Genomic DNA, 27,318 nt, shown 5'->3' with positions numbered 1-27,318 from the left:
GTTGAAATAATAGAATATGATATCATGACTATGTTACTATAATGAGATAAATACATCCTTATAACAAGAAACTGATGTCATTTTTTCCCCTCACGGTGGCAACAATACACTGCTGTAAGTGTCCTACTAACAACCGTCAGCTCCGTTGTCCTTTCCATTGCGAAAGAAAACCATTTACAGGACGATGGTATTAAAGCCTTTTGGCCGTTTGACTGGGTTAAACATGTCATGTTTAGCGTGGATACCTCAGTATGAGTTCGGAACAATAAAGCCTTTGACATCAGCTGCCTTGGAAATCTGTAGACTCTAGTAGCATCCGTACTTTTATTTCTGATTGCAAACAGGCGAAAACTAGTTTCTGGGATACAAAGAAAGAAAGCAAATGTGCAACAGTTGATGTGTTTTACAGTGTATTGTAACACACTGAGGGAAGGAAAGTTAATACATTTTTAAAATAATATTTTTCTGCCATCAATCTACCCTCAAAGCACGTTAACAGATTATATCCAACTACTTCACACATTTGAAAGGCTGAACTAGAAGTCGTTTCTTCAGGCAGGAAAATTTCCCTTTTTTAAGATTTATGCTTTTTAAATTTGTGTTTGTGATCCCATTTTAAATATATTTCACAAATATGATCTTTTAAATTTGTGGGTAAAAACATTCACACATCACTTATTCATTACTGCATGTTGCATGCCTTATTTTTATGTTATGTAGTAAAAGTGCGATTTGAATGAACAATATGTTTATATTGTTTTGTTTTTTTTAAAGATTTGGATATGTATTTATTTGGCATTCACAGTTATTGGCTTTCATGGGAGATATATGCAGTTTTCAGTGTACTGTTTACAGAGCCAAACTAACTGGAAAGTTTGAAAAATACAATCATGTTTTACTGATTTCGACTACAATGCTGCATAAATTGAATATACTGTATATCAGAGTAAATGCCTTAATCTACTCGACAATATCATCACAATCATTAGTGGGTTTGTTTTAAATATATTATAAACGAGTGTAAATTTATAGGGTTTTTTTTGTAACTTAGCCTTGTGTCATTTTTGATGTTCAAGCCATGTTACATTTGTTAATATATGATTATAACCAAATACATTGATTGCCTTACCTTGACTCCTATTTGTATACAAATATCATTCAGTCGCTGTGTCTGTCTGTGAGCCGTCGCAAAAAAAAAAAAAAGATTACATATCAATCCAAAACAGAGATTTTTTGTTTTCTTTATTGAAAAACACACACAAGATCTACATAAAAATGCGTAATACACAGGAGAACTGAATCATTACTGCCAAACATGGCAATCATTTCTTAACTGCACTGCACAATGAGCATGTGAAATAAAATCAGAATTAGTATGATTTGAAATTCCTCAGAGCTGAAAGCAGAGCAGAGTATTTCAACTCAATCTGTGTGGAATGCATTGCATACGTTGTTCATATTTTTTTTTTTGTGCTTCTGTGTGCAAGTGGCTTCGATAGACCAAAGTTTTGGAATGAAACATTAACTAGTTTTAAATTCTGCCGTTCAAATCAAGTGTTCAACGTTTTCTCTTTTTAACATGTTGTTGGTGAGATAAACTTGTGCAGGTAACGTTAGGGCACAGCTGCTGGAATCTGAATATCGAACCAAACTGTGTTACACAAAAAAAAAAAAAAAAAAAAAAAAAAAATGTTAGTGTAGCTTTACCTCAAACAAAAATGATTGCACACTCAAGTTCTGATTGTTTCAACTTACAAATTGGTCTAAAATAAAAAATAAAAAAAACAACAGTGATTATCATCTCACTTCCAAGTAAGTGCTTAGGCTTGGTTTAGCAATTAGCGCCTTTTTATTTAAAACACTCTGAACCAAGTGTTTATTTGTTGTTTAACTGTTTCTAAACAAAACAAAAAACGCACATAAACATTATGCTTCTGGCACAAAAAAAGGTGCCTGTCATGTCCCAAACACATGATGGGCCTTTTCATTGTTTTGTAATTTGCTTTGGTACATATTTAGGGGGTAACGAACAACATAATTGTCAACTTCTTAATTTGGGAGGGTGTAGCTTATGTAGCTAGTTCCATTTACATGAGTACTCGACTGTTGAGCGATGCAACAGCGATGTCTCTGGAATGTGTCATAGCACCTGAAACTCTAACCTGAAGAGGTTAATGCAAAAGTAATCTGTCACAATCTGTGACATCAATCAGTTGATTCAGTCTGTAATATCCTCCCCTCTCCAGGGAAAAAAAAAAAAAATAAACTTCTGAGAAAGAACCGGGATGTCTCTCTATAGCAGAAAGTCATAAACACTGGGGAAAGGCAACATAGTCCAAACAAGTACATTCCACATGACCTGAGTTATTGTTCTGGGTAGTGTGGGGCAATAAAACAAGGCAATGGGGGAAGTTGTGTGCTTAGCAATTGATTATTATTTGGTCACTGAATAAAACAGCTGATATTTTGCATTTTTGTGTTGAGCTAACAGAGTTTTTAAGTGATCAGGCGAGAAATGCAGATGTAGGTCTTAGCTTGTCAGCCTTTTTGGGTGGAGCCTGCACTCAAATGACTGCTGGTTTTTCACATTGACAGTGTGTGTGGTACTTTTTTTTTTTTTTTTTTTTTTAAAATAAACAAAAAAATAGGCCATGGCCGGTATCAATGTGAGCCAGGTCCTAACAAGTGCAAACAATGTAGTTAATGTGGGCAAGGCGTTCTGACTTTAAGACATCCCACTATGTAAAAGATCTGAAACGATGATTTTCTCATCCTGTAAAGATCTTTTAGACGTTTGCTCGCTGAACACTGAACAGCTAATAAGCTGGATAGATACCAGGAGTTCAATGTGTTTCTCTGATATCTCATACTTTTGGAATTTTCCTTTTTTTGATTTAATCTTGACAAAAACTTCTGGCGCTACGTAACACAATAATTTTGAGCAGTCATTTCTATTTTTTTTTTTTTTTTTTGCAAAACAAAGCAAAGCTATTTCTCTTATGGTTGTTGTCACGGTACAGAGGAGAAGGCTAGGTTAGTGATGGGTGAAGGGAGGCCGTGCCCAAGGTCAAATCTTTTTAAAAAACGACATTGACCGAAAAAACGTTTCCTTGATAAAACATCACCAACAGTGGGACAAACACTGGGACCGAGCAGAAATGCTTGTGCAGCAGGATACTGGTACCATTGTCCTCCCCATGTGTCATTTCTAGACCTTGGGCACTCCCTGCTGGCTAACGTTAGGATTAACGGAGTGCAAGGATTTTTTTATTTTTTTTTATTTTTAGTTTTAAAACCATACCACCTGGCTAGATGAAAATGCTTTTAGCTCTAGGTGGTGCGGTCATGTTTATATACCTGAGGACTAGCTGGTGAGGAGTACTTGTGCTGAGCCGTCTTTCCCCACGTCTGCGTCAGGGCTCTGGCTGTCTGTGTTTATGCCTGTGCTTGTGTCGGTGCTCCTGTCGGTGGAGGCCGGAAAGGTAGGTGGCGGTGCGGTGGGCAGAGTCGGAGTCACCTGAGGCCCTGGGCTGTCGTTGCCGTGGAGACCAGGGTTGACAGAGGAGCAGGACGAGGGGGAGACGGGGGAGAAGAGGGAGGAGCAGAGGAGTTTGACGGGGCAGAAGGCAGAGCCCCTGGGAATGAAGTTCACCTTGTTTTTGTCAGGGCACGAGAAGAGAGGGAAGCCTTTTGATTTGCCGGACCTGAAGACAACAGAAGTTGAACTCAGTGTTTTTGCTTCTTATTTACTATTCATATGACTGTTCTGATTAAATTCAACCCACGTCTGCCCTCATCCCTGCCACCCACAATGCAAATAAGCTTGTTAGCTTTGTTGTACTACCCTCTAACAGGATCTCAGAGTCTATTAAACAGTACAGTAAACTGCATCTGTTGTTTTTCTTTTAATGATCAGGACACTCAGTGCTCACACGGTAGACGATAGAACAACTGAGCAAGTAGCACGATGTTAAAATATGAGAGCACATTTAAGAACAAACAGATCTTAGAGTGAAAAGTGAGCAAAAATGACTTACACCAACTCCTCAAACACTTTGACCCTCTCGCAGCCCTCTGGAGGTTCCCGTTTGAACATGTAGCTGTTATTAGGTTTGGGAGAAGTGGCAAACTTTGGGAGAGGAGAACTGCATACACCGTCTGGAAATACAGCACATGATATAACACTTTAACACTGTTCTTTTAGTTAAAACATTGGAAAACATAAAAAACTTTGGTTATCGATTCTGGAGCTGTAATGTGGATAAAGGAGGGCTGACATTTGAGTTTTTTTTCCTACCAAATCCTTTTTTCATTGAACAAAAGACACTTCTCAAATCTTTAACACAACAAGAACCGTGCATGACTAAAATAAAATCTAAAACCGGCAAAATTATGATTCAAATCAGAAAATGTCTGATTAAAGAACCAGCAAACAAGAGGACAAATTAAGCAAGTATTCACTACCAGTGTTCATATAATTTGATACTTGGAGGTAGAGACAAATATCTGTCTTTACCATAAAGTATTAAGGTTCCTGCTCCAGCTTTGAATGTGTCCATGTCTCTTTGTAAATGTTTTTCAGACCCAAGAAGAATCAAAGTAACTTAGCTAAACCTGCTGATCATATTGAAATGCAACGACAGGTACAGGTTTAGCTCTGCATAGCAGTGAAATTAGTAAAAACATTCATCTGTCTAACGGTGAAGGCACACCTTTGTCGACGTCCTCTGCAGAACAGGGGCTTCCATCGGGGGAATGGAGGTGGTCGGGGCTGCAGGGGCGGGGCGACGGGCTGGAGTCACCGCTGGAAGGGGCCTGGGTGTCCGTGTCACGTGTGTCCCCGCTGCTGCTGTAGCGATGCGGAGGGAAGGGGGCGCGGCGGCCATCCACCGCATCCATGGCCTGTGAGGTCACAGTGCGGGAAGAGGTGGTGAGAGGTCATGCGTTAACGTACACAGATCCTAAAAAATGGCAAAGCGGTGATGCTTAGTGTTTAGAGAGGTCACCTTCAAACCCGCAAAAACCCCCCCATGTGAACTGTTAAAGTGTTCCTGTGCGAGACGTTGAACTCACTGGAAAATGTCACCATCGAATCAGCTAAAATGTCCAAAATCTAGGAGAGACCGGGGTACTAAAAGGCCTCTGGTGTGTTTGTCGGTCTGTTTAAAGGGCAATTGGAGAAGCAAACACCACACCAGATGGTGGTACTTGACAGTAGATGAACAGTGTCATGTGCATTGCGTTCTGCCTTGGCACAGCTGATTCAAATGGGAGAGCAGAGGAGGGGGGGAAAAGGGCTTGGTGCACAGCAGGCTGTAAATCTGTAGTGGTGTGGGTGTGTGTGTTTGTATATGTGTTTAAACTGTGTGTGTGTGTGTGTGTGTGTGTGTGTGTGTGACTTTCTAAGAGGGGAGCTTTAACAGACCTGCCAAGGTTTACTACCCCACATCAGGCAAGATTTACGTGTCTCCTCACTTCTAAGGGATTTAATTCAGTGTGAGTGAGAATATATGTCTTCCTGTCTGACTGTATGGTGTACAATGCTAAATTTGACTGAACAGTAAGTTTGCATGTGTGTAATAAATCAGATCTGAGTCTTAACTCCACCCACTGCATAATTTTGAAAAATGTTAAATATAGTGGGCGAGGGGCTGAGAGGGAGGGAGTGGGGCGTGGATGTGTGAGGCAGGAGTCTCTCAGTGACATATCCTAGCCTGAGAAAAATGATAGATGATAATAATAATAATAATAATAATGATAATGAGAGGAAGGCAAACAGTGGCGAGAGGTAATTTTTAAATAAACCTGTCTGTGTTTAACTTGGTTTATTTTCACATGAAGACAGTTTTAGCTTCAGCAGCTAACAGCAGCGTTTGACCTGCTGGAAGGAAATCTCTGCGTCTCTGATTGTGCACTGCAGAGCTGCGGTCTACAGCAGACGGGATCAGTAACAGTTACATCACGATTTAACATTTTAAAAACAAGATTTTACCGGCTGATAATTGCAGAAACAGACAGCCGGAAAGTTAAAGAGCTACAGGATGAAATGCGAGGAGGATTTCTGCTGTTCTTGTGACCGCAGACAGTCACGGACGGAGATTTCCTCCAGCGGGTCAGCTGCTGAGGCTAAAACTTTCTCCATCAGATTTGAAAATGAGTGCGGGCGGTTTCACACTCAAAGCTGAGGGCTGGGGGCTGGGGGGGGTGATGTGGGTGTTAACTTTCTCTTCCATTTATATAAATGTCATGACGTAGAGACCTCCCAAACAGAGCTGATTTTAAACAGCAGATGACATGTTGAGCCACTTTCAACCCATAAAATGCTGATTTTTATAAATTTGGTGTCAATGTCAATATTAACACCAGCATCTAATTTAGTTAGACTCTTTCAGCTTTTGTTTAAAAGGCCTAGAAAGATATTTTTGACCACATAAATTAGAGATATGTAGTTAATTATATATGTAAGTTTGATGTTGTTTTGTGTGTTCTTTAATGATTCAAATTGAAAATATACCATATTTCCTCTAATAGTGGCTTTATTTATTTACTGCAGAGGGTACCAGGCCTTTATTGGAATATTTTAAGTATTATTGATAGTATTAATGATTGTTGTTAGTGTTGTGCCGATTTATATCTGCAGCACAAACTGGAAGTGTCATACAGAGCAGAAGTTACCAGAATCTGATAAATCTTTCTGTGGGGGGTTAAAAGTATTATTTTTGCCACTGATGTGTTTTTGCCCTTTATTCTATATTGTAAAACCTGTCGATTGCAGGTTACAATCCTACGTTTTGGTTTTCATGGTGATGCCCTTTAGTTTACATTTGCATCACAGATTGTGGTTTTGAGATATTATCAGAAATTCCCCAGATGTTGTTCTCATAATTACAAGTTGGAGGTTGAAGTGTTTTTCCCCCGCTCTGCTGCTCGTATTTACTGTCTGCACTATATGACGTGAATTCAGCTGCTCTAAATCTTCCGAAACCTCGATGGTAAAACTCACATCTGCTACTCCACAAAACTGCCGGTGTATATAGACACCCTACCTGTATCCCTTGCTCCCAGTCTTCTCTGATAAACACATTTTCTAGCTCGTGGTTGATGCCTTCCACGCTGCTCGGCACTCTGGATATGAGGGATTTTGGCACAGGGATTGTCGATAAGGCTGATGAAGTTCCCTTGTACTGGAAAAACAACATGAATGATAAATTACAGCTATGTACACGTCAAAGCAATAGACACTAAAAGACTCAGATTCAGATCAACTGTACAATCAAATACATAACTTTGCATATATCTTGGTGTCACTCTGTTATCTGCTTGTGGTATCGGATTGTTGTTGATCCAGTTTAATGAGATATTTAATGGGTGGAGGAGGCTTTCAGTTTAAATAGATGTTACTGAAGTGGGATTAAATGTCATAGAGAACAAAAACACAGCCATGACTGTGATCTACCACAGATGGCTACGGGGAATAGCATATCACTGTTTATGTTAATTTTCCCACAGTGGTTGATGTGTACCGTTGCCGGGCATCTGTTAATGAATGAACTGCAAACATGGAGAGAACAGGGCATGCCCAGACACATTCCCTCCTCTCTCCAGTCTTCTTTTGACACAAGCGGTCAGCATGGGGACTCATTAACTAGACCTCCGCAGGAAAACGCTGTACAACATACATCATAATAAACTCGGCAAACATCAAATATAGAGCTATAAGAATAAACAGGCCTTTTCACTCTACACCTAATCCTCAAATAGTGAATGCATTATCTCTGAATGCAGAAATAATTACTACATGCAGCTTTCAAAAAACTTAAGCTTATGTAGCAAGTAAATAAGTAAAATCCTCATTCTTTTATAATTTGGCATTGTTAACCAAGCAATATAGAAAGCAACCTTGCTTAACCCTCATATTCATATTCAGTTATCTTATCTTCAGCAGCTGTGATATGGTTTGGTCACCATCTGTTTAATTTGTATGTTTTTGCTTGGCTGCTAAGCTACCTTATCATATCACCGCTGTCAGGGTAAAAATCTTGCATCACCAAAGTCGGAGTTGGTTAATGTTTCCACCTGAAAGGAGCATACCAGTGATTCAGTTCGTCAAGGCGTGAATGACATGAATAACTTACCTGAGGTTGGCATGCGGTGCCATGCTGCGCCTGTTGCGGCAGCTGCAGTGAGCTCTGCTCCCTGTCTTTGCTCTGCCGGCTGACCTGTTTGCTGCGCTGCAGCTGCAGTCTCAGTTTAGCAATCTGCTGGAAGAAAAGCAACATCACTTCAGCAATTAACACCCTGCGATTCTGAGTTGTGAAGGCAATATCTCAGGGAGGAATCATGCACATTTCCAAGGTCCTATATTTATATTCTGGGGCTCTACTGGAATATCTTTGCATGATTTACAGTTCAAAAAACTCCTTATTTATCTTATGCATGTCTTTTATGCAGCTCTTCAGTTCAGCCTCCTGCCTGTCTGAAACAGGCTGTTTTAGCTCCTGTCTCTTTAAGATCCCCCTCCTGATGTTCCCTGCTCTGTTCTGATTGGCCAACAAGTTGCTCCTTGACAGACTTCCAGTGGCCGGAGGCTACCAAGCCTCCAAGAAGTGTGCTTTAAGGCCAATTTGACATAGTGGCCAAACCGTGACATTACAACTTCTGGGTCAGACAAGGACACAATCATGGGAAAAGGAGCGGCTGTAAAACAGTGGATACATTTTTTTGAGCATCACAACACCCATGAAATGACTCATTTCACTATCAGAATTTGATCCATTCGGTCCAAATAACATTTGGAAAGTCTAGAGGAGCCGCACGATCACTGTTAATTTTGTCAATGAAAATTTTGACGATTAGTATTCGTTTAGGTCCTTTTATTTCATGACTACATTATAATGACAACAGAAATGAAAAAAACTGACGGTGAAATCTCTGTTCATTATGCCCTGACTAGTTTAGTTGGCTCTGTTCAGGCAGACAATGTCAAAGCATTGGTTGTTTTCCTTTTTAATCAGTTATTTATCTACTGGTGAAAGTACAAATTCTCACCGCCCTCCTGCATCTTTCTCATTGGAAGAATTTTTTTCCCTGCTTGGTTCACATCCGAGGAAAAGACACCTGAAGACACACCATCCTGCAGTGTCCACCAAGGTACATATATGTATGTTGACTGATTCAATAACATGTTATTTCCCTTTTAGGACTAAATTTAATGTTAGTATAGCTCACACTTCTCTGTGGATTCAGGGCGTGTTAGTGATTAGCTTGCCTTGCTCCATTTATATGGAAATATGACTGTATTGGACTTTTTCTAGAAACCTTTCATTTTTATATAATAAATGAAAGAAGTACAGTAAGTCACTAACACGTTCTCAGCCTAGATGACCTCACACATAGTTCAAGGTATGCTTACTTCTGATTGGAATTTTTACAGTCAGGAGAAATATCCTTCAGCAAAATCCATTATAGTATGAAACTGAGAATTAAAACTGACTTCCACTGACTAAATCTTGACTAAAACAAAACAAAAGACTAAATGTGACTTTAAACCATCTACAGTTTTCAGTAAGCAACTAAGACTAAAACTAAATCTTTTCAAAATTGACACTGCGCATGATTAAATCATTTTATCTCCAGTCCAGTTAGCGGAGGACTAAACCGGAAGTTAGCCGGCTCAGCCAGTCGCTGGTGCAACTATGCATGCATTCTGGTAATTTCCTTACAGTGGAAAGTGGCTTTGTTGGCTTCATGCACCACTGAGCAAGTTTCATAAGAAAGAACGAGGCTCGTCTCCAACGCTGTATCCAGATCTTATGCTACATCTATGGAAGCTACATGAACAAACAATAGCAGTAGGGTTTCACTTCTTTTTCTCGTTCTTTACTTGAAATACAAACTTCTCAAATAGATCCATTCATGTCCGAGCCTGAGTTCTATTTGAAATATGCGAGTGGAAAACGTGAACAACCTGTGGAACAACCTTAGCAACAAAAGCTACGGAATGGACGGATGTGAGAAAACAACACAAGGAGTAAGGAGAGGTATCTTTACAAACAAAGTCTTCAGAGCAGGCTGAACCCCTGGATTTTGACTTGCAGGGAGCATTTTACATACACTCACCTTAACTTTTGGGAGCTTTGACCATGTTTAACATCTGACTTCATAACAATATAGAAATAACAGGAAATCACAAAAAGGATGATATGTCCCCTTTAATTTTTCCCATTAATGAAACAAATGAAGCCATAAGGTGACAAGCATATAAGCTGCCATATATTTAATCATTAACCTCAAAATAAATTCATCATCATAAAATCATAAATAATCTAAAGAGATCTGAAACATTTATTGCTTGGTTTACTATTTTTATCAATGTAACGTTCCTCCCATTCTGTAGCAACTAGGACAACAATGACAAACTACACTGATAAAAAAAAAGCTTTGCTGCCAAATCAATATTTGTTTTTATTTTTAATTATCTTTAGGATGGCTGGAAGGCTTTCTTCTCTTATGTGGCTTACAACAGTAATATTCATAAAAATATTTACTACTGTGTGCATCCATAAGACCTGATTTGACTTGAATGTTGTTGGAGGCCGATATAATGCAGTCAGTCATGTTTGTTTGATGATGAAATAAGTCAATGGGTGTTTCTGTATCTGGCCAAGTATCAACCTAAAAACAGGATACCCTTTGTGAACCTAACAGACGTAGTTGTACTATGCAGACAAAGGTGTGGTCTTCAGTGCTGATCTTGTAATCCTGGCAACACAGTCAACAAAGAGACTCACTCTTCTCATAGATGTCCTCCCACACATGTAATCGCAGAGGTTAGAGAGCTTCGACGCAGTTCACTACATTCATTGAGTGACCGCAGCAGTCGATAATGACAAGTCCAGGCAATCCCGATGTAATCTCAGAGGATGAGAAAGGGAGGTTTTCCTGGCTGTGCTATGCTATTGATTGTGCAGGCCAAGGCTCTGGGACTGTCTGCAGAAAGCTGAAACACTAAAACTTCCTGTCAGGCCTAGTTACGGTGTGTGGATACATTTACACGTGAATGTGATTTATGAAATCTAATTCAAACAATCGGATTTTATGAGATCACACAGCTGTGAGTCTATAGCTGGTAAATGGGGTTTTATGTATCTCTTGTGGCTGTATTTATTAAAATGAGTCTCTTCCTGTCTCCTTTCAACAGCTGTTAACATCGCTAAAGTGCAATCTGACTACCTGTATTTTACATCCACACCATATCCAATTCTATTCACAATAAAAGCCTGAACACTTCCATATTTTATCTTAAGAATTTATCAGCAATGTCGGTAAAATTAGATTCTTGTGCATCCAGATATGTCACCTAATGCACCGTAGCATGATCACAAGATAAATACTGACCTGAAATGACAAGTGTAACCGAAGCCTGAACACTTGACACACAGTCAAACAAAGTAAAGTCTGTTCCTTCCAAAGCACATTACATTAGTATTGTATAACTGTACATTATAAAGTTATTGTTTGGCATTTTGGTCATAAAATTATGTTATTTATGGAATGTAGTTCTGCGAGCTGTTCTCGGTGGTGGAAGATTCTTGAGAGTATTTCTAAGTTGTTAGGTCTGGTCAATATAAACAAAAACCCAAGACATCTGTGTGTCATTAATATTTTGGAACTACTCTCCTGCTGGAAACATAAAAATATGAGTCTATTGTGTTGCGGGGGCATCCGTGAGGCTTTTAAGTAGCTTAAGTTGTACTTGAAAAAGTTCAGTCAGTGCGAGCTGAAGAGGGAACAATATGGCTGTTTCACCCTTGAGAGGAGCTCCTGCACTGTCTCTCAAAAACAACAGGACATGAGATGCAAGGGTGCAGTTTGAGTGGGGAATAGAGGTTAAATTTAGACTGTGGTCTGGAGAGCTGGAGACCTAATAGCTCCATGTGGTCTGCTGGTTGGCCACTAAGCCCAGCAGATAGACAGGAGTGGAAACCAATCTTAAGGAGTGTAATATTTAGGCTGACCTCAGACCCTGACAAATAAAAAACATTTCGAGTAAATGGAATGAACCTCAAAAATGACAAAAACATCACTGTCTGTGGGTTACTGTCAGAAGCAGCTCTGAGTTGGGTGAACAGAGGTTAAGACAGGTGAACCTACCTCTTTGAGGTGGTCTGCGCTGCCCCAGGAGGCTGATCTCTGGTGAGGACTTCCCTGTTCTGCTCCCTCATCAATCCAGAGACCTGGAGTCTGAAACACATAATCACATGTTACACAACTCTTTATTATTTCTCCTAACACACACATACTATTGATACATGCTCCAAATGTACTATAAGATACCACCAAATAGCACATCTCATATAGTGTAGTCACACAGAACAAGTCCTAGTGCATAAACATTTCCACTGTGTGTAAACCAAAAAATATCCAAATCGAATACATTACATCACCCTAACTAGCAACACCCTAACTAACTAAAGCCTAAGATTAACTAAGCTGCAGTTTTTGAGATTTGTTTAAGTGGCAGAGAGGCCTAATGTTTACAGAGATCAGATAACTTAAAGGTCACAGATGTAGCCAGACCTTGCCGAGTCTTGCACCAAACCAACATATATATATATATACTCATCAGGAATCATCCTACAAAACCCCCCTTGATAAGGATAGTGAACAGCTAACGTGCCCACTCACTGTGAAGTCACTCAGGATGTGCGCATCAACTAAATACCTCAAATGTAAAATGTTTGGATAAGGGGTTGAGAGAGATGCGGGTGAAAGCAGTAATGAGTGCCGTGTGTTCAAAAGTAAAGCTGAAAATCTGGAATCAATGAAAATGAGGAAAACAGTCATGAGATACCATCCCTGAGGAAAGAGCCGCATTCAACAGGAAAAACATAAGTCATAGCATGTTTGATTGCTTCCATTAGTAATCCGGGTTAAGATAAATACATCTGGGGCAGGGCACTAAAAAATCACTTTTTTTTGGTCTACAAGGAATCACCAGCTAGTACATTCCAAAATACCTCAGCCATTATCACCATTTCACAAACTAAACATAGTTTAAAACAAAATAATTACAGGGCAACCAAATATTATATCGTTGCCTGCCAACATGACATCCTTGTCAACCACAGGTGACATTTACAAGGATTTTAATAGCAGCTAGTGTTGAAGTTTCCACCTTTTCACCAAATTACTTTCACCATTTAGCCTATATACACTGCTGTGATTAGCAGAATATGTCGAGCACCAGCGATCGGCTTATACGAGGTCAATGAGTCTACAGACATTTTTGTTTGTTAGTACACCAGTAAGGAAACATCTGATATACAAAACATTCCCTACCAGAGACCATAGCAGCGGTTCTGTCTCACAGAACATGTCTTTTAGACCTCCACTGCATAAACAAGGAAACTGTTAAGTTATGTAAATATATGCAAAAACAGAAACAGACTAAGGATGTTTCATAGGGTTGTCTGAAACCACATACTTCCCCCTGATTATGCATATCAACAGTGCCTCTGGTCCTCAAACAAATCTTCAAACATCTGACGTTGTATGGTCTGCACAGTAGTACGAAACATCTTAAATGTCACTGTCTTCACACTGCTCTATGTCTGACCCCACACAAACAGAAAAACCTCTATGGCTCTCCGACTAACACACAAGCCTTCCCCTATCATATGGAATATCACACTGTGAATAATGAGGAACACCCGTGAAGCCGTTTGCGCTGGCTTGCTGGCGCTGGTTTCCCCAGAAAAGGACAGCGAATTAAATGGGTGCTTGTGCTCTCATAAAAGGGACCACTGTGCTTGGCCACGCTGGATGGCAGATGTGTAGCTAGCCTTTAGCATTAACATTTTGTGCATGGCCTATTGAATGGTGTGCGCTGTTTGATGCTTCTGCCAAACGTTGAGGGACTTGATGCTGCAGCCTAATCCGTTCATACAGAATGCAGATTGCTGTAAAAAAAAAAAAAAAAAAGGGCAGACAGGCTTTATGGAGTTGTGGACTTAGCTGTTGAGGAAAAACTAAATTCTCAAAGATGTTCGGTGACGTCAAGTAGGCATGCTACTCTCTCTCTCTCAGAGAAATGTGGGATGTGTTTATTTAGCACTGAATGATATGTATCAGTTTTCATGGAGCTGAACGATACTGGTTGAAATGAAAAGCCTGATAATTTTGCTCAAATCAAAAAACAAAACAGAGGGGTTCAAAGCAGGAGTTCATTGTCACTATGTCAGGATAAAAGTGTGTTGACAATTTTCAGTTCATTTCGGGCATATGCAAGTGATATTTTCCTTCATCTCCAGGAAGTATTGCTTCATTTTCATGAGCATTAAATCAAATCAATCCTTTATAAATTTGATTTCAATAAGAGTGGCATTGAATGTGTGCTTATTGTTAAAAAGTTATGCCAGCAAAAAAAAAGAAATGATTACAGTTAATAGTTAACGGTTAATGTGATGATGTGAGAATTTCGCCTGCGGCCGGCATACTAGTTGTACATTTAGCCGACATTAAACAAATATTAGGCTGTGTGTGTTTTATAAGTGAATTCCTAAACACTCAACACTTCAAGCACAAAAGGAACTATTCACCTTAATCTATTCTTTTGTTTTAAATCTCAAGAAAGCTAATTACTTAAAGATATCAGCAGATCTCAATTGTCAATTAAACTCAAACACTTTTTCACCACCAGATATCTGGAGTACATTTGGGACAAGACAGTAAAAAAATACTGCAAGCTATCTTTCTTTATTGACTCTGCCCCCCCCCCGAAAAAAAACAAATTGTCTATTAACAAGAACACCCACCTTTATTTACCTCTGAGGCTCTTTTATCATGCTAGCTCTTGAACCTCCGGCCTGTGCTGTGTGCTTTGTAGACTTGTTTGCCAGGTGTTGTGCCTGATAATTGACTTCTGCACAGATAAAACTCTGTTACCATAGCCTGCAGCTTGCTTCCCATTATGATTCCCACCCAAAGGGTTACATGCAGGCAACATCCTCAAGAATCCAGCTATGTTCCAAAGCAGGAAATAATGACTGGGCTTCAATAGAATTGCAGTGGAATTTGTGCTGGTTTGTTTAGATTGCATGCCGAGACATGCGAACAGAGTGCCGCTGCTATCATTTGGTGGGGTTTAGAAATGAGGAGAACATGCATTCTGATTTGGTGAGTTGTGTATCTGTTATCTTGTACATGTCTGAGACTCACTGAGCATTCCTAAATAAAAAATGGATAGAGATCTCTAAGTAGGTATTTTTGTTTTTCTCTCTTCAATCAACATTCATCTACATTCAGATAAACAATACACATTTGATTACATTAAGCTCATATGAAGCAAATATCAGGCTGTGCTATTGGATCACCGGTGACAGTACATATAATACAGCACTAAAGTAGGATTAATTGTTTGTGTGTGTGTCTATCTAAAAGTCCCAAAACCACCGAGCTGAAAATGAACCATCAGGCACCAACAGGTTGTCATTAAGCATCTGTGAGCAACTACCACCTGCAGTTTTAGTCTGTATGTCTACCACTTTAAGTCTTATCGGCAGCTGTTTGCAAAACTTTACAGTGTCGGTTCCACATTTTTACCACATATATTCTCAATTCAAATTTCTGTCCTGTAATGAGACGGTTTCAGCAGACACACAGTAGCGAAAAACACAGAGAGGTTAGTTAGTTTTGTTTGTGTTTCAATTATGTTTTCTAATGACTAAAAACAGACTTGTGATTAGTTATTTCCTCTCAAGCAGGCGCAGAACATAAACGCATGTCAGTAGTCAGCTGGCCATGTTCAAGTGCAACAGAAGACGCGAGGCAACGCAAATTGTTTGATCAGTCTGTCTTTGTCAGTGCAAGTTCTTTGAGGTCGGCTTGGTGTGTCAAGGCCCTAATCTTCATACAGACATTCCCTGTGTCTCGTAACCACAGGGCCTAGGGCACACAGACCTATCCCGGAACAGTGATTAGCATATGTATGGGCCCTCTGCTCCTCAACTCCCACACAAAAGGCAGGCGGGCCGTGCAGCCACGAGGGCCAGGTGGTAAGCAGTGGGATTTCTCCTCGCCTCAGCCATAGCCTGGGGGACAGGTGCAAACAACTTCACCTCCATACAGGGCTACATTACAGCTCAAAGGAAAGGCTGTCTTGAACTTGTGCAATGTACAACAAAAGAGGCCAGGGACCTTTTGTCCACTGCTTTCTGCTGTTGTTGTCTCCATAAAAAGAGCTGGGCCCAGGCATAGCTTGTTAACAGGAAGTGGTCTTTGACTATCCTTGGGGGAGTTGTGCATTTATTTGTTCAAGGATTGTCAAGTGTGTCACTCTCCCACAACATTAAAACATTGCCAAATATTTTTTCATCTAATATTTCCACAGATTTGACCGACATAAATTTTCACTTCAATCAGAGTTCAATCGGATCGTTCCTAATAATGGCTGGGAAATATGATCAAGGCCATGTCACTAAATAGCACAGAAGATCACTGTGTATTTGTGACCAGACAATTTAGTGCATTAACATTTTTTTTAACCTGATAATTATCAAATTGATTTTCCAGACTTGTCCAGTCTTTCCAGGCCTGAACAGGAACCCCATAATTAGAGGTGTTTACTCTGCTTATAGCCACTTCAAGAGATCTTGCAAGGCCCTCTCACCACTTCCTCAGCCTACACACAAAGAAATGCAAGGCGCATGAGGGGTTAAAGGGATGAAGCTCATGTAAATGAGGCTTGGCGGTCTTCATTCAGACACATGAAAGGCTTCTGTTAGCAAAGAGGGAGCAGCCCTTGTCATGATCATACATATTCAATATTCTTTCATAACAAAAACCCAACCCCCCCCCCAACCCCCATTCCCCCCCCAAAAAAATTAAGCCCTTCTGGAAAAACTGCATTTAGCCATCAGTCACATGGCAAGATTAGCGGGTGATCATGTGTGGGCTGCTATCCAGGAACACTGTGGTCAGGCTCAATGTGAAACTCGCATCGATACCTAACCTATTTAAATGTTGTATGTAAGTGTTTCATGATGACCCTGATGAAGGCCACAAGCTGGTCTAACAATAAAGTTCTATATACTACAAGTGTTGCTGGAGTTTTGACCTCAATGTGAAATCCATATATGTTCCTTATGAAGTGTTATAATGTACTAAAATGTAGCAACGGGAGGGAATTTCCTGCTATTTACACCAAATATATTAGGCGGTATTGGCAGCAGACTCCACCACTAGCCACCAGTTTACTATAACAAAATCTTTGGCTCCATGGTTTGTGTATAAGTCTCCATCACCAACCACCATGACAGAAACCAACAATTATTTAGAGGTCCTAATTACCATAATTTGCCAGGAGAAAAGGTGAAATTGAGTGTTAAACTTGGGGATTTACCAAACCCTGTTGCCTAAGGGTGGATGTCAAACTTTAAACTAACTTCAACTGGCACATCCCCTCCCAGAGTATGACTGATGTAACACCCTCTTCTCTTTGTCTCTGAAGGTTAATGTTATCAATCAAACCACTTGCATATCACCCAAAGTGCTCAGATCTGAGGACCGACGACTCCACAGCGCAGCCGACAGCAATGCTACATAGCTGCCAGCCATGTGTTGCTGATGTCTAAGCATACAGTAAATACGTGAACACGAAACATTAAATGAGTGCACCACTGGTTTAGCATTGGACTTCTAGAGAATTGGCAGTTTTAAAAAAGAACTTGTCAACCTTTTTATCACACGCATTCTTTGTGCTTGTCAAACATGGCTTCCTCATTACTCACAATGTAATTTGACTGCCGACAGTTTGGTTGGTGATTCGGGTGTGTCATGCTAGTAACAGCTAATGTGGCCTTGAGCCTCTTGCCTCAAGCTAGAGATGAGGAGGTGGAAAGTTCTGGTAACTTCTATCTTCCACACCCAGATCTTTTTTCCAATTTCATTTTCTATTTACGTCACTTGAGGCAAATGGACCCTTTTCACCGCGTACATTTTGACTTGTCAAAGCAGGAAAAGCGCAGGTGTAAATAAGAACGCTAACAATGGTTCCATTCCGTTAATTGTCCCAGTAAGTCACGTCAGCGCTGGAACTGGCACGCCTAAATGGAATGCCGCCATCGTTAATGTTATTAACACAAAAGGCTTTAAAAATGCGGTAGTACTCCCCGAGATCTGTAAACAGACTTTGATGTGTAAAATCAGCACACTTCCCCTCACCCAAATTTTCATTCCATTAAGATTTATCCTGAGATCATCATGAATGATATGATATGGCCCACCCCCTACTCTGGTCTATAGCCAACATAGTGTTTTTCCTCTGAATGGTATTTACCTGTGTGGCTTTGTCTTTCATAGAGGAAGGATAGGGTCCATGAGCGTCCCGAGGCCACTGGCCAGTGAGGTATGGCCCTGTGATGGCGTCCAGGGAAGATGTCCGCCGTATGGCACTGGAACTCCGCACCTGTAACTTGGACCTTTCTGCTGTGAATCGGGAAAGAAATACAGAAACAGGATGAGTCACACATACCGGTGAAAGTGTCAGTACCTAGTTAGCAATATACCCCAGACACCCTGAGGCATGTTTGCCACACCGCGTGCCAACTTTCCTCATCGTGTCAGTAGGACTAAGTTCGGCATACACGATTAAAGACGCCAATGTCGTAAATCTCTGCAAATGTGTAGCCAAGAACCGGGGGCCATATTTTGAGAAGCACAAAATTTAATGGTTTACATTTCTGGTTAAAAAAATGGTAATCATACATAACAACCGCTGACCTGAAACAAAACCTCAATGTCAAAATAAGTTGGTTTTCTTGGCCTTTGGTTGTTAAACTGTGTTTTGGAGTTGGAGCCCAAAATGTATAATAGATGGCTCTTCACATTACAAGAATAGAAATATATTTCAGTGAACTAATGATTTAATTTGTCACTCAGGTCCCCGCCTGAAAAAAGTCAGACAATCCCTTTAACGGCATTAATAAACACTTAACCCTCACCTCTGTCAACCACTGCAACCGTTTTTTTTTTATTGAAACAAGCTTGCCTTACAATCTCTTCTTGTTTCCAAAGTATGGACAATATTTCTAATCTCATAAGTATTAGTGCAGAGCAAACAGCAGGCTTGAGCACTGAGGCCCGAAGCACATGTAAATGGCTGAGCAGGAGTATCTGATGTTATGAGAGCAGTCTGCTGTGAGCCAGAGCAGTTAAGCACACACCACCCACATAAGAACTCATAAACAACCACACCACAATGCACATCAATACTGCCTGCATCCACTCAACATTCCTGCAGTGACACACAGTGAAAAAAAAAAAAAAAAGAGAAAAACAAAACATGCAAACACAAAGATATTAGCTTGAGAACAGTGTGAAACTGCAGTAAGCCTCAATTAGATTGTGTGTGATTACTAAAAGCCAATGTCAGCGTCTTTCTTTCTTTCATTTCCGCATCAAAGACAGAATAAAAGGAATAGAATGATGACCAGGAAATATGCTCATTTACTCCATTTCTTGTCTAAGCAGGCCAAGGCAGCGGCCTTTTCGACATGGATACACAGACTAAACTATCTACATGAGGCACCCCTCTCCAAGCAGAACTACACAGCAGTTCATTGTTGTTCTTTGTTCATAGAATACACAGGCCTACCCACCCAAAGGTATTGCCTAAGTAAGCTTACTGGGCTACAGTAAAATTCCCTGAAGCATTGTAGACAAAGGAAGCAGGCTAAATTTCCATCAATATTGATATAGGCCAAGCCAGTGCTCTCAGAACTGGGATTGTGGTTATTTTCCATCGTCCACCCATTTGCCAGACTAGAATAATCTCCTGATGAGAAAAAAGAAACAGTGTGAAAGAGGCCAAGACATCAAAGCAGTCCATCTGCTGATTTCAGGGATAAGTGAGTAGTGTATGTGATATTAACAGAATATTTTCAGATCGAGTATTAATAAAAAAAAAAACTTTCCTTTACAGGACATTCAGCAAGCTGTGAAAAAAGTCTCAGCATTTTCAGGGATAAATGGGTGTTTATTAACTGTAGAGCAGAAGCTAATGTGAAAACAAACATGTGGTCCAAATCAGTAAACCATAGCAGAACAGTTTCCTGTAGGTTTTCACAAGGCTGCATGACACAGGTTGAAGGAAAATCCCAATAGTTCAGCTTGATCTTGTGATCAGGAAAAAAAAAAAAAAAAAATCACTTTGCTGCACTTTCGGTATGTCAGAAATGCTAAATAAAACGTTAAGTCATGTTAAATCTTAACCTGGTGGAGCTTCTCGGTCACTTTAGCGGTCATATCCTGGTCTTGAACAATTTTAATTCAGTTCAGTTTAATTCAACTCCATTTATGATTGATCAATTTACCTACACTGTGAATAGTGAAACATTAAATTCCTCTAAAGACTGTGCAGGCTCTGTCACTGTTAAGAAAAGGTACAAAAAGACAATATCATGGATACAGTATCTGGTTTAAATTATATTATTTATTAATACTTGAATACTGAAACTACTTACTGATATCTGCAAATTTTCTTAGTCATAGCCTACATGGTGTAATAGTTAACTTAATATCTTTGATTTTTGGACTGCTGATTGAGCACAAAAAGCTATTTGCTAAAAGCTACATGTCTGAGACCTGTCACCTTCTCATTTTCTAGAAAGTTTATAGAAAAAACTATCAATCGAGTAAATCAGCAGATTCATCAATAATGCCAATTGTTAGTTGCAGCCCTAAATTATATTATTATATGTCTAATATATTACTCACTCTGTTATAAACTACTGAAATAGGTGATAGGATTATTGATTCTGTAAATACCTAAGATACTATGCGTCAATATACTATATTACATAAATAATGCACAGTGCTCATAATCATTGGAATAAACTCTTTGAACTTATGATTTCGGGGAGTTCCCTGGAGTTCATATTTCAATAATGTTGTACATGAATTGTTATAGCTAAAAACTGTGTTCTTTGCAAGCAGTAACTTGAGGAGCCATTGTCATTTACACAATATAAATGATGGTATTAATCTTGGACATGATCTTTCAAAAAAAAACATGAGTTTCAGCATCTGTCCCTCAGCTGGTCAGGAAATGACTTGTTAGCATTATTAGCATCTCTCAATGGGTCAAGTGGGTAACTTCCAAAACAAGCAAGCTTGGACTAGTTTGAGTACATCTCACCGCATGAGGAAGATATGCTAACAGTGCTAGCAATTCCAATTTTTATTGAGTGCATGAAGAAAGAGAACATTTTAACATCACATAAAAAATAAGGTTAAACTCCCAGATGCTACACAGCAATTTATGCTCAGACAGAAAACACAGCACAGTTCCACCAGAGTTAACTGTTTTGGACAACACACTCATTTTCACATTTGGTCCTACTCTGCAGTTTGAATGGGTGACAATGAAGCAGGGCTGTTTCAGCACAGCTGGCACTTTGACATAGAGGCGGACTTTCATTGTTGGGAAAGTGTGGTAGGAGAATGATGTCATGCTAGTGAACCTAAAAGGTCATGATGTGGAATATAATACTCTTGACTTCATCATCAGGCTAAGATCTGAACCATTTGAACACTTGTGTACGCCATTACCACATTCACACTGCCTGGAACTGACATTCATGGTACTGTAAGGCACTTTGGACTGAATTTTCAACCAAATGGCAAACATTATGTCTGTGAGTGGGTTCAAAGTACTACAATGAATGAAAAATTACACAGTGAAAAGCCTACTGCTGCAGTTACATCAATCTGGGCTGCTGTGATGAAAGGTGATGACTAAATTACGCTCACAATGTAATGCTTGTTTGTGTCCTGCATGATGTGTGATGATTTGCATTTTTTTTCATGGCCGGTAGCTACCAACCCTTCATTGATATGATCATAGTCATCATCTGAGGCCTCTCATGCGTGTTTGGACTGTGAGGTCACAGCCATGAACGAGGGTCAAGTCTCCATCATCATCACTGACATGGCACACCAGCCAGGGTTAGAGGTCGTCTCTTTCAGTGGACTGAGGTATGCGAGGCATGCCACCGGGGTGGGAAATCAACACCAACCGCTAGCCAAACACGGGTGAAATTCATCGTGCCTGTTAAGTCTGCCTACTCAGTCGCTGTGGAAGAGACTTCGTTTCCTGCCTTGCATGGTACACTGGTCAAGGTTGGAGGTCATCTCATTCAAAGAACTGAGGAATGTGAAGCACAGCATAGCGCTGTCACAAACATGAAATTCCACACACCACTCCACAATAACCACCATGCTGCACTGAAACAAGAGGCCTGCCATTTTGATTAAAATGTAATAGGGAGACGCTATTAAACTTGACTAATGGATAGGGCTGCCACTTTCTCAAAAGGTCAAGTTCAAACGAATTCAAACTTATCAAGTAATTTGTTCGAATTAATTCAAAGTTAACCCATATACTGTAATGTGTCGGAGATACAATTTACTATGAATGTCATAAGTACAGTATATGGCTAGCAATGTCAATCCCTCAGTGGTCAGCGAGAGTGTCTTAACATTCAATATAGTCTTTATATTTTCCTGTGTGGTGTCATACAACTGAACTATGTGTCTTACAAGGTTGTAGAGCTAGACAAGCTCACTTAGCCTAGCTAGGCGAGCTAGCTGGTAAGTCATCAGATTTGTTGTCAATGCAGAGTAAGGCAGCTGCTTTTCACAAAGTTGGCAAACAGCCTAATCTTTGTTGGTAATTTTGCCATCTGTTGTAGCCCCCATAATACTTCCACACACTGCTTCTCAGATGCTTCCGTGTCGAGATTATCTGATCAGTACGGCTTTGTTCTCTACTGTCCTTCTCCATTTTTATTTATTAGTTTAGTTTACTGATAGGTCAAAGGACACACAATAGCTCAAGCTGATAGTGAATGTTAAGGATACACTCCTCTGGATCACGAGGTAATCTACTTTAAATTAACCGTAGACTGTAAATTTTGAATTTTAACGAGTCATTACAGTACGAATATTTATTTTTTCCTCACATTCGTTCAAATTTCTAATAAACAGTGACAGCCCTACTAATAGATGCAGTTGGTGCACAGTAGCTGCTGTGTAGTATGTGGCAATTTGTAACCATGTTAAAGGATAAGGCTGGCAATTTTCTATATTTTTCTTACTGTCAACAAATCTCATGTGCAGAGCCAAATTAATTATGAGTTGATCTACTTACGAGTATTGTGTGTGTATCCAAAGATATATCTTATTCCTCTGTGCCGTTGACTTCCGTTGTTGTCCCAAAAACTATTATCAAAACACATCAATAGCCACACCGTTGCACTGGATGACATGTTTCTGCATCACGAAGATTATGATCATGTTAGTTTGTTTAGAAACGGTTCCAAAGATTAATAACAGCGATCAAGTTTTCAGTCTCCAGAGAGTAGTTCTGTGTAAGGCAAACACCACTGACCTAAGCAGAAAGCTCCAGGGCTGAAAAACGAAGCCAATGCGGAAGTGCCAAGTTCCTCGAATGGCCACTTGAGGCTGGCCTCAAAAGTGAGTCAATCTCCACGGAACCCAGAAAAAGGCACTGCCAAGGCACTGCCAAGAAGGCGACGGACAGAAACGCCCACTTTGAGCCTCAAAATCGCTCTTCAGAAACCAAAGGGTGACGTCACGGTGGCTACGTCCATATTTTTTACAGTCTATAGTGGGAACACAGTTCCGTTTAGCTTCGCTAGCTGCTTGTGCTACATATGACAACCTTTTTACTTTGTACTTCATTGTAAATTTCTCAAAGAACATGGCACATATATCAGGCTTTGGATACACACACAATACTTGTAAGTAGGATCAATTAATTGTTGGTTTGGCTCTGCACATGGATTTATTTGAGAATAAGAAGAGTATAGAAAATTGCCAGCCATATCCTTTAAGTACAGAGCACTACTGTAGTGAGAATACCTGGTGCTTTTCATGGGAACTGATGCAGATTCAAAAATACTCACTGTGGTTAAGAAAACTAGAATGAGTCTGTTTTTTTGTCCAGACACTGGAAAAGCAAGCTATATTCAAACACTTCCATATCACAATGTGTTTCAAACATCTGCCAGACACTGTGTGGTTAAGTGTGTTTTCTTTGTAGAGAAAACACAGGGTTTACAGAAAAAAGTATTCTTCCAGCAAAAAAAATGTAGATCTGGCCTCGGAAAGAACACTGCTACCGGTCTGAAAAAACTGCCACAGTGTCGATATTTGGCAGGAGAGCCTGTCACATAAACGAGATTTAGAGAGGCACTGGGAAATGCTGATTTAGAGCTGCCAGGACTCTCACGTCCTCCTTCAGTTTGTCTCCATATTCTTTCCAAAGAGCAGCTGAGCGAGACATGTAACAACAGAGCACTTCCCCCTGTTATCCATGTGCAAGGCAACATGGTGAGGCTCAGCATATGTTATGAATGAGTTGTGTGCTCTATGCTGTATGTATTAAGTGAGGTCACAACAGGCAACACCTGACCATTCGCTCAGCATTGCTTCTACAGGGACTGACGTGGCCCCTTTTACAACTGAAAGCATGTCTTTCTGCCAATTCTCTCCTCCTCCTCTCTCTGTCAAAAGTCCATAGGAAATCAGAGAGCCAATGGTGCACTCTATTCTCTTTTAATGCCTGATTGTGAAAGTGGAAGAACAGATTAAATAGATTAAATAGTTAATGTATGTTTACCTACTGTAGATCAAGTGTTGCTCCAGAATTGAAAGGCTCCCAAATATGAGTTTTAATCTAATATCTGCACAGTTACAATATTCAAATTGAATCGTTCAACTGTAAACCAGTGTGTGTACCAGAAATCAGCCGGAAAAAAACCGTGGCACATGAAGGTGGTATGACATTTCTTCTCCTATGTGAGGCAAAACTGTTGAAAATAGGTGTTTTTACCTCTGGAAACTGGCGAGTCTGGGGGACAGGATGAGTCCTTACTTTCGGGGGACAGTCTCTGCTTAGCGTTTGCACTTCCTGAACTGAGTGTCGGGCTAGAAGGGGGACTTGAGCCTCGGCTGCTCGTGGCTCCTCCATAGAGGGTCTGCGCCCGCGTCGGGCTGCTCTGACCCCCGCGCAGGAGCTGGTAGGGCACGGTGGCACGGATGGGGTGCAAACGGCAGCTGCTGTTGTTGAACGAGCCGGGGGAGCCCGCATTGCTGCGTCTCACCCTGGGTTGCTGAAGCGAGTTGCTGGGGGCTGACATCCTCCGAAACTGGCTGTAATTCCTACTGCAGTAAGAAAGACGTACTGCCAAAGTTGCTGCTTCTCTAGAGGAGGAGGAGGTGGAGGAGGTGGTGGTGGTGGAGGGGGGAACGGTAAGATAAACATTAGCCTGTTAGCAAAAAAAAAACGTTAGCTTCCTTTTTAAAAAAAAAAAAAATCAACTCATGCGCTCGAGGAAAAAAAAAGCTCCAACACGCATTATTTGGTGATAAACTTACCTGGAAGATATTAACACATGCCGACGTAAGCCTTAATCACAACATATGAAACTTTTAAAGTTATTTTTGATACTTCTTGAAACGTTTTAATTCGTGTTTTCCAGCTCCAGCTCTGTCTTCCCCATCATGTCCACACACTCTAAATGACAGTTGTTTCGGCCAGACTACTGGCTGATGTCTGTGGGCGGGCTACGGGCTTCACTTCTTAGCTTCTGATTGGACAAATGCCTTGTACAGTATCTTCGCTGATTGGTCCAAGTTTGTCTATGGACCGTACTTTCAGCCAATCACGTAAGAATTGTGTTCTTAGTATGGGTAAAGTTTTTTTTTTTTTTAATTAAAGGACGGATTCACATTTTTTCAAGTTTGTCTCAATAGTCAGGTGCCCATATGAACATTGAAATAGGTTTTTCTTGCTGTAATCATTCCTCTTGTTCATACCGAGCATTAGAAGATCCCTTCATAATGTGCTTACAATGTAAGTGATGGGGGACAAAATCCACAAGCCTCCTCCTGTTAGAAATGTATTTTAAAGGTTATCCAAAGCTAGTATGAAGCTTCAGCCATCCAAATTAGTCAAAGCAAGGAGATATATTTCAACGTTACTGTCTTTTTACTGCCAAAGTCCTTCTTTTTGTTACTATACTTCCAGCGCAGCTCAAAAGGGAAACACTATTCAAGGAAACACAAAGAGGGAATTTGATGCTAAAGACTGCAAATTTGGCAGATATCCACTTGATATGACTAACTGAAACTGCTGAAGCCGCATATAAGCTTCAGATGAACTTGCAGTGCAATTTTGCAGAAAAAGACTGTGTAAACTCTGTGGATTTTGGCCCCCATCACTTACACTGAAAGTGCATTTGAAGGGGATCTATTGAGCGCCAGTATAAACAGGAGGAATGATTACAGCAAGGAAAACCTCTTTCAGTGTTCATATGGACACCTGACTGTTGTTTTAAGACACACTTGAAAAACTGTGAATGTAAAATATACCTTAGGCAAAGTATTGCTCATGAATTTAGCCCGTATACTGTATTTAATAAATATTACAGTATGAATATATATTACAACCTACAACTAATAAGGAGTTGTCAGTCACCACGTGGTCCATCCGCAGCTGTTCTGGAGCTTTTGATCGCATCACATGATCTTCCCCTGCAGATGGTCTTTCCAGTTGTCATGGAACTGAAGATGTTCAAATTTCCTTTTTTTCTGTCTTGTTAGCACTACTAATGGATCTTATAAAGTAAGTTACATTATTCACACAATATTTATTTCATGACTGTTTGTAACCCTGTGTACACCATTTACAGTAACAAATTCACCTATATATAGACCCTGCACTGTATTTTTTTGTCCATTTGTTTATATATATATATGTAGTATATATATCTATTTTCATTCCTACCTACCTATAAATAAGTTGTGTTTGCTTATCTTTGTTTCGCCCTATTTTAGCTGTATGTCTATGTGTATCATCCTGTAAATTTGTAGATTTGTGAGATTTTCCATGATTAAGAGTGAATTTCTGTTTGGACAAGTTCTTAAAAAAATTGGAAATTTAACATCTTCAATTCCATGAAAACTAAAACAAAGTCCATGTGCAGAGGAAGATGCTGTGATATGATATATGATATATGAGGTGAGACTATTGTGTCAACTGCTGTCAAGAATGAACTTTCAGTATCAGCTAATAATGAGTTTTATTGCTCATTCAGTTCTGAGGATGTACGTTTTTCATTGTTCTTCCTTGGTGTCTATCTTCCTGCCTGTATTGATGATCTGATTCTGTGGGAGTTACCATGAGAAAATAATGTGTGACTCAATGCGTTTAGTCAAAGATACAGTATGCAC

The 27,318-nt window shown here is 40.0% G+C and overlaps 1 protein-coding gene across 6 annotated transcripts; it reads right to left on the bottom strand.

The window, feature by feature from the left end:
* Positions 1 to 1,225: 1,225 nt before the first annotated feature.
* On the bottom strand, positions 1,226 to 25,618 carry LOC122987373 (glucocorticoid-induced transcript 1 protein). 6 transcript variants are annotated; one of them, XM_044359232.1, is made up of 10 exons: positions 25,462 to 25,618; positions 24,917 to 25,287; positions 18,338 to 18,486; positions 12,154 to 12,243; positions 8,136 to 8,261; positions 7,047 to 7,184; positions 4,713 to 4,902; positions 4,038 to 4,158; positions 3,358 to 3,704; positions 1,226 to 1,651 (listed from the first exon to the last, which is right to left on the bottom strand). In XM_044359232.1, exons 2-9 carry the CDS (start codon positions 25,221 to 25,223, stop codon positions 3,365 to 3,367), a joined length of 1,461 nt encoding a protein of 486 aa, XP_044215167.1. In that variant the 5' UTR covers positions 25,224 to 25,287; positions 25,462 to 25,618; the 3' UTR covers positions 1,226 to 1,651; positions 3,358 to 3,364. The 6 variants fall into 6 exon arrangements, with proteins under 6 accessions (XP_044215167.1, XP_044215166.1, XP_044215165.1 ...); XM_044359231.1 differs by having other exon boundaries at positions 1,226 to 3,704; positions 24,917 to 25,352; XM_044359230.1 differs by having other exon boundaries at positions 1,226 to 3,704.
* Positions 25,619 to 27,318: the final 1,700 nt, after the last annotated feature.

This window comes from Thunnus albacares, chromosome 8 (genome assembly GCF_914725855.1).
Source record: "Thunnus albacares chromosome 8, fThuAlb1.1, whole genome shotgun sequence".
NCBI lineage: Eukaryota > Metazoa > Chordata > Actinopteri > Scombriformes > Scombridae > Thunnus > Thunnus albacares.
Note: the sequence above shows the minus strand (reverse complement) of the source record. Positions and strands in the feature narration are given on the sequence as shown.

What these genes read in the sequence shown, in the direction of transcription:
- LOC122987373 (XM_044359231.1), bottom strand. Translation starts at nt 25,223, where the DNA reads ATGTCAGCCCCCAGCAACTCGCTTCAGCAACCCAGGGTGAGACGCAGC. An exon ending in GCGCAGACCACCTCAAAGAG is followed by an intron (nt 8,262 to 12,153) that starts GTAGGTTCACCT and finishes CTTTTCTTCCAG; the next exon opens with CAGATTGCTAAACTGAGACT. An exon ending in GCACCGCATGCCAACCTCAG is followed by an intron (nt 7,185 to 8,135) that starts GTAAGTTATTCA and finishes TTGTTTTTCCAG; the next exon opens with TACAAGGGAACTTCATCAGC.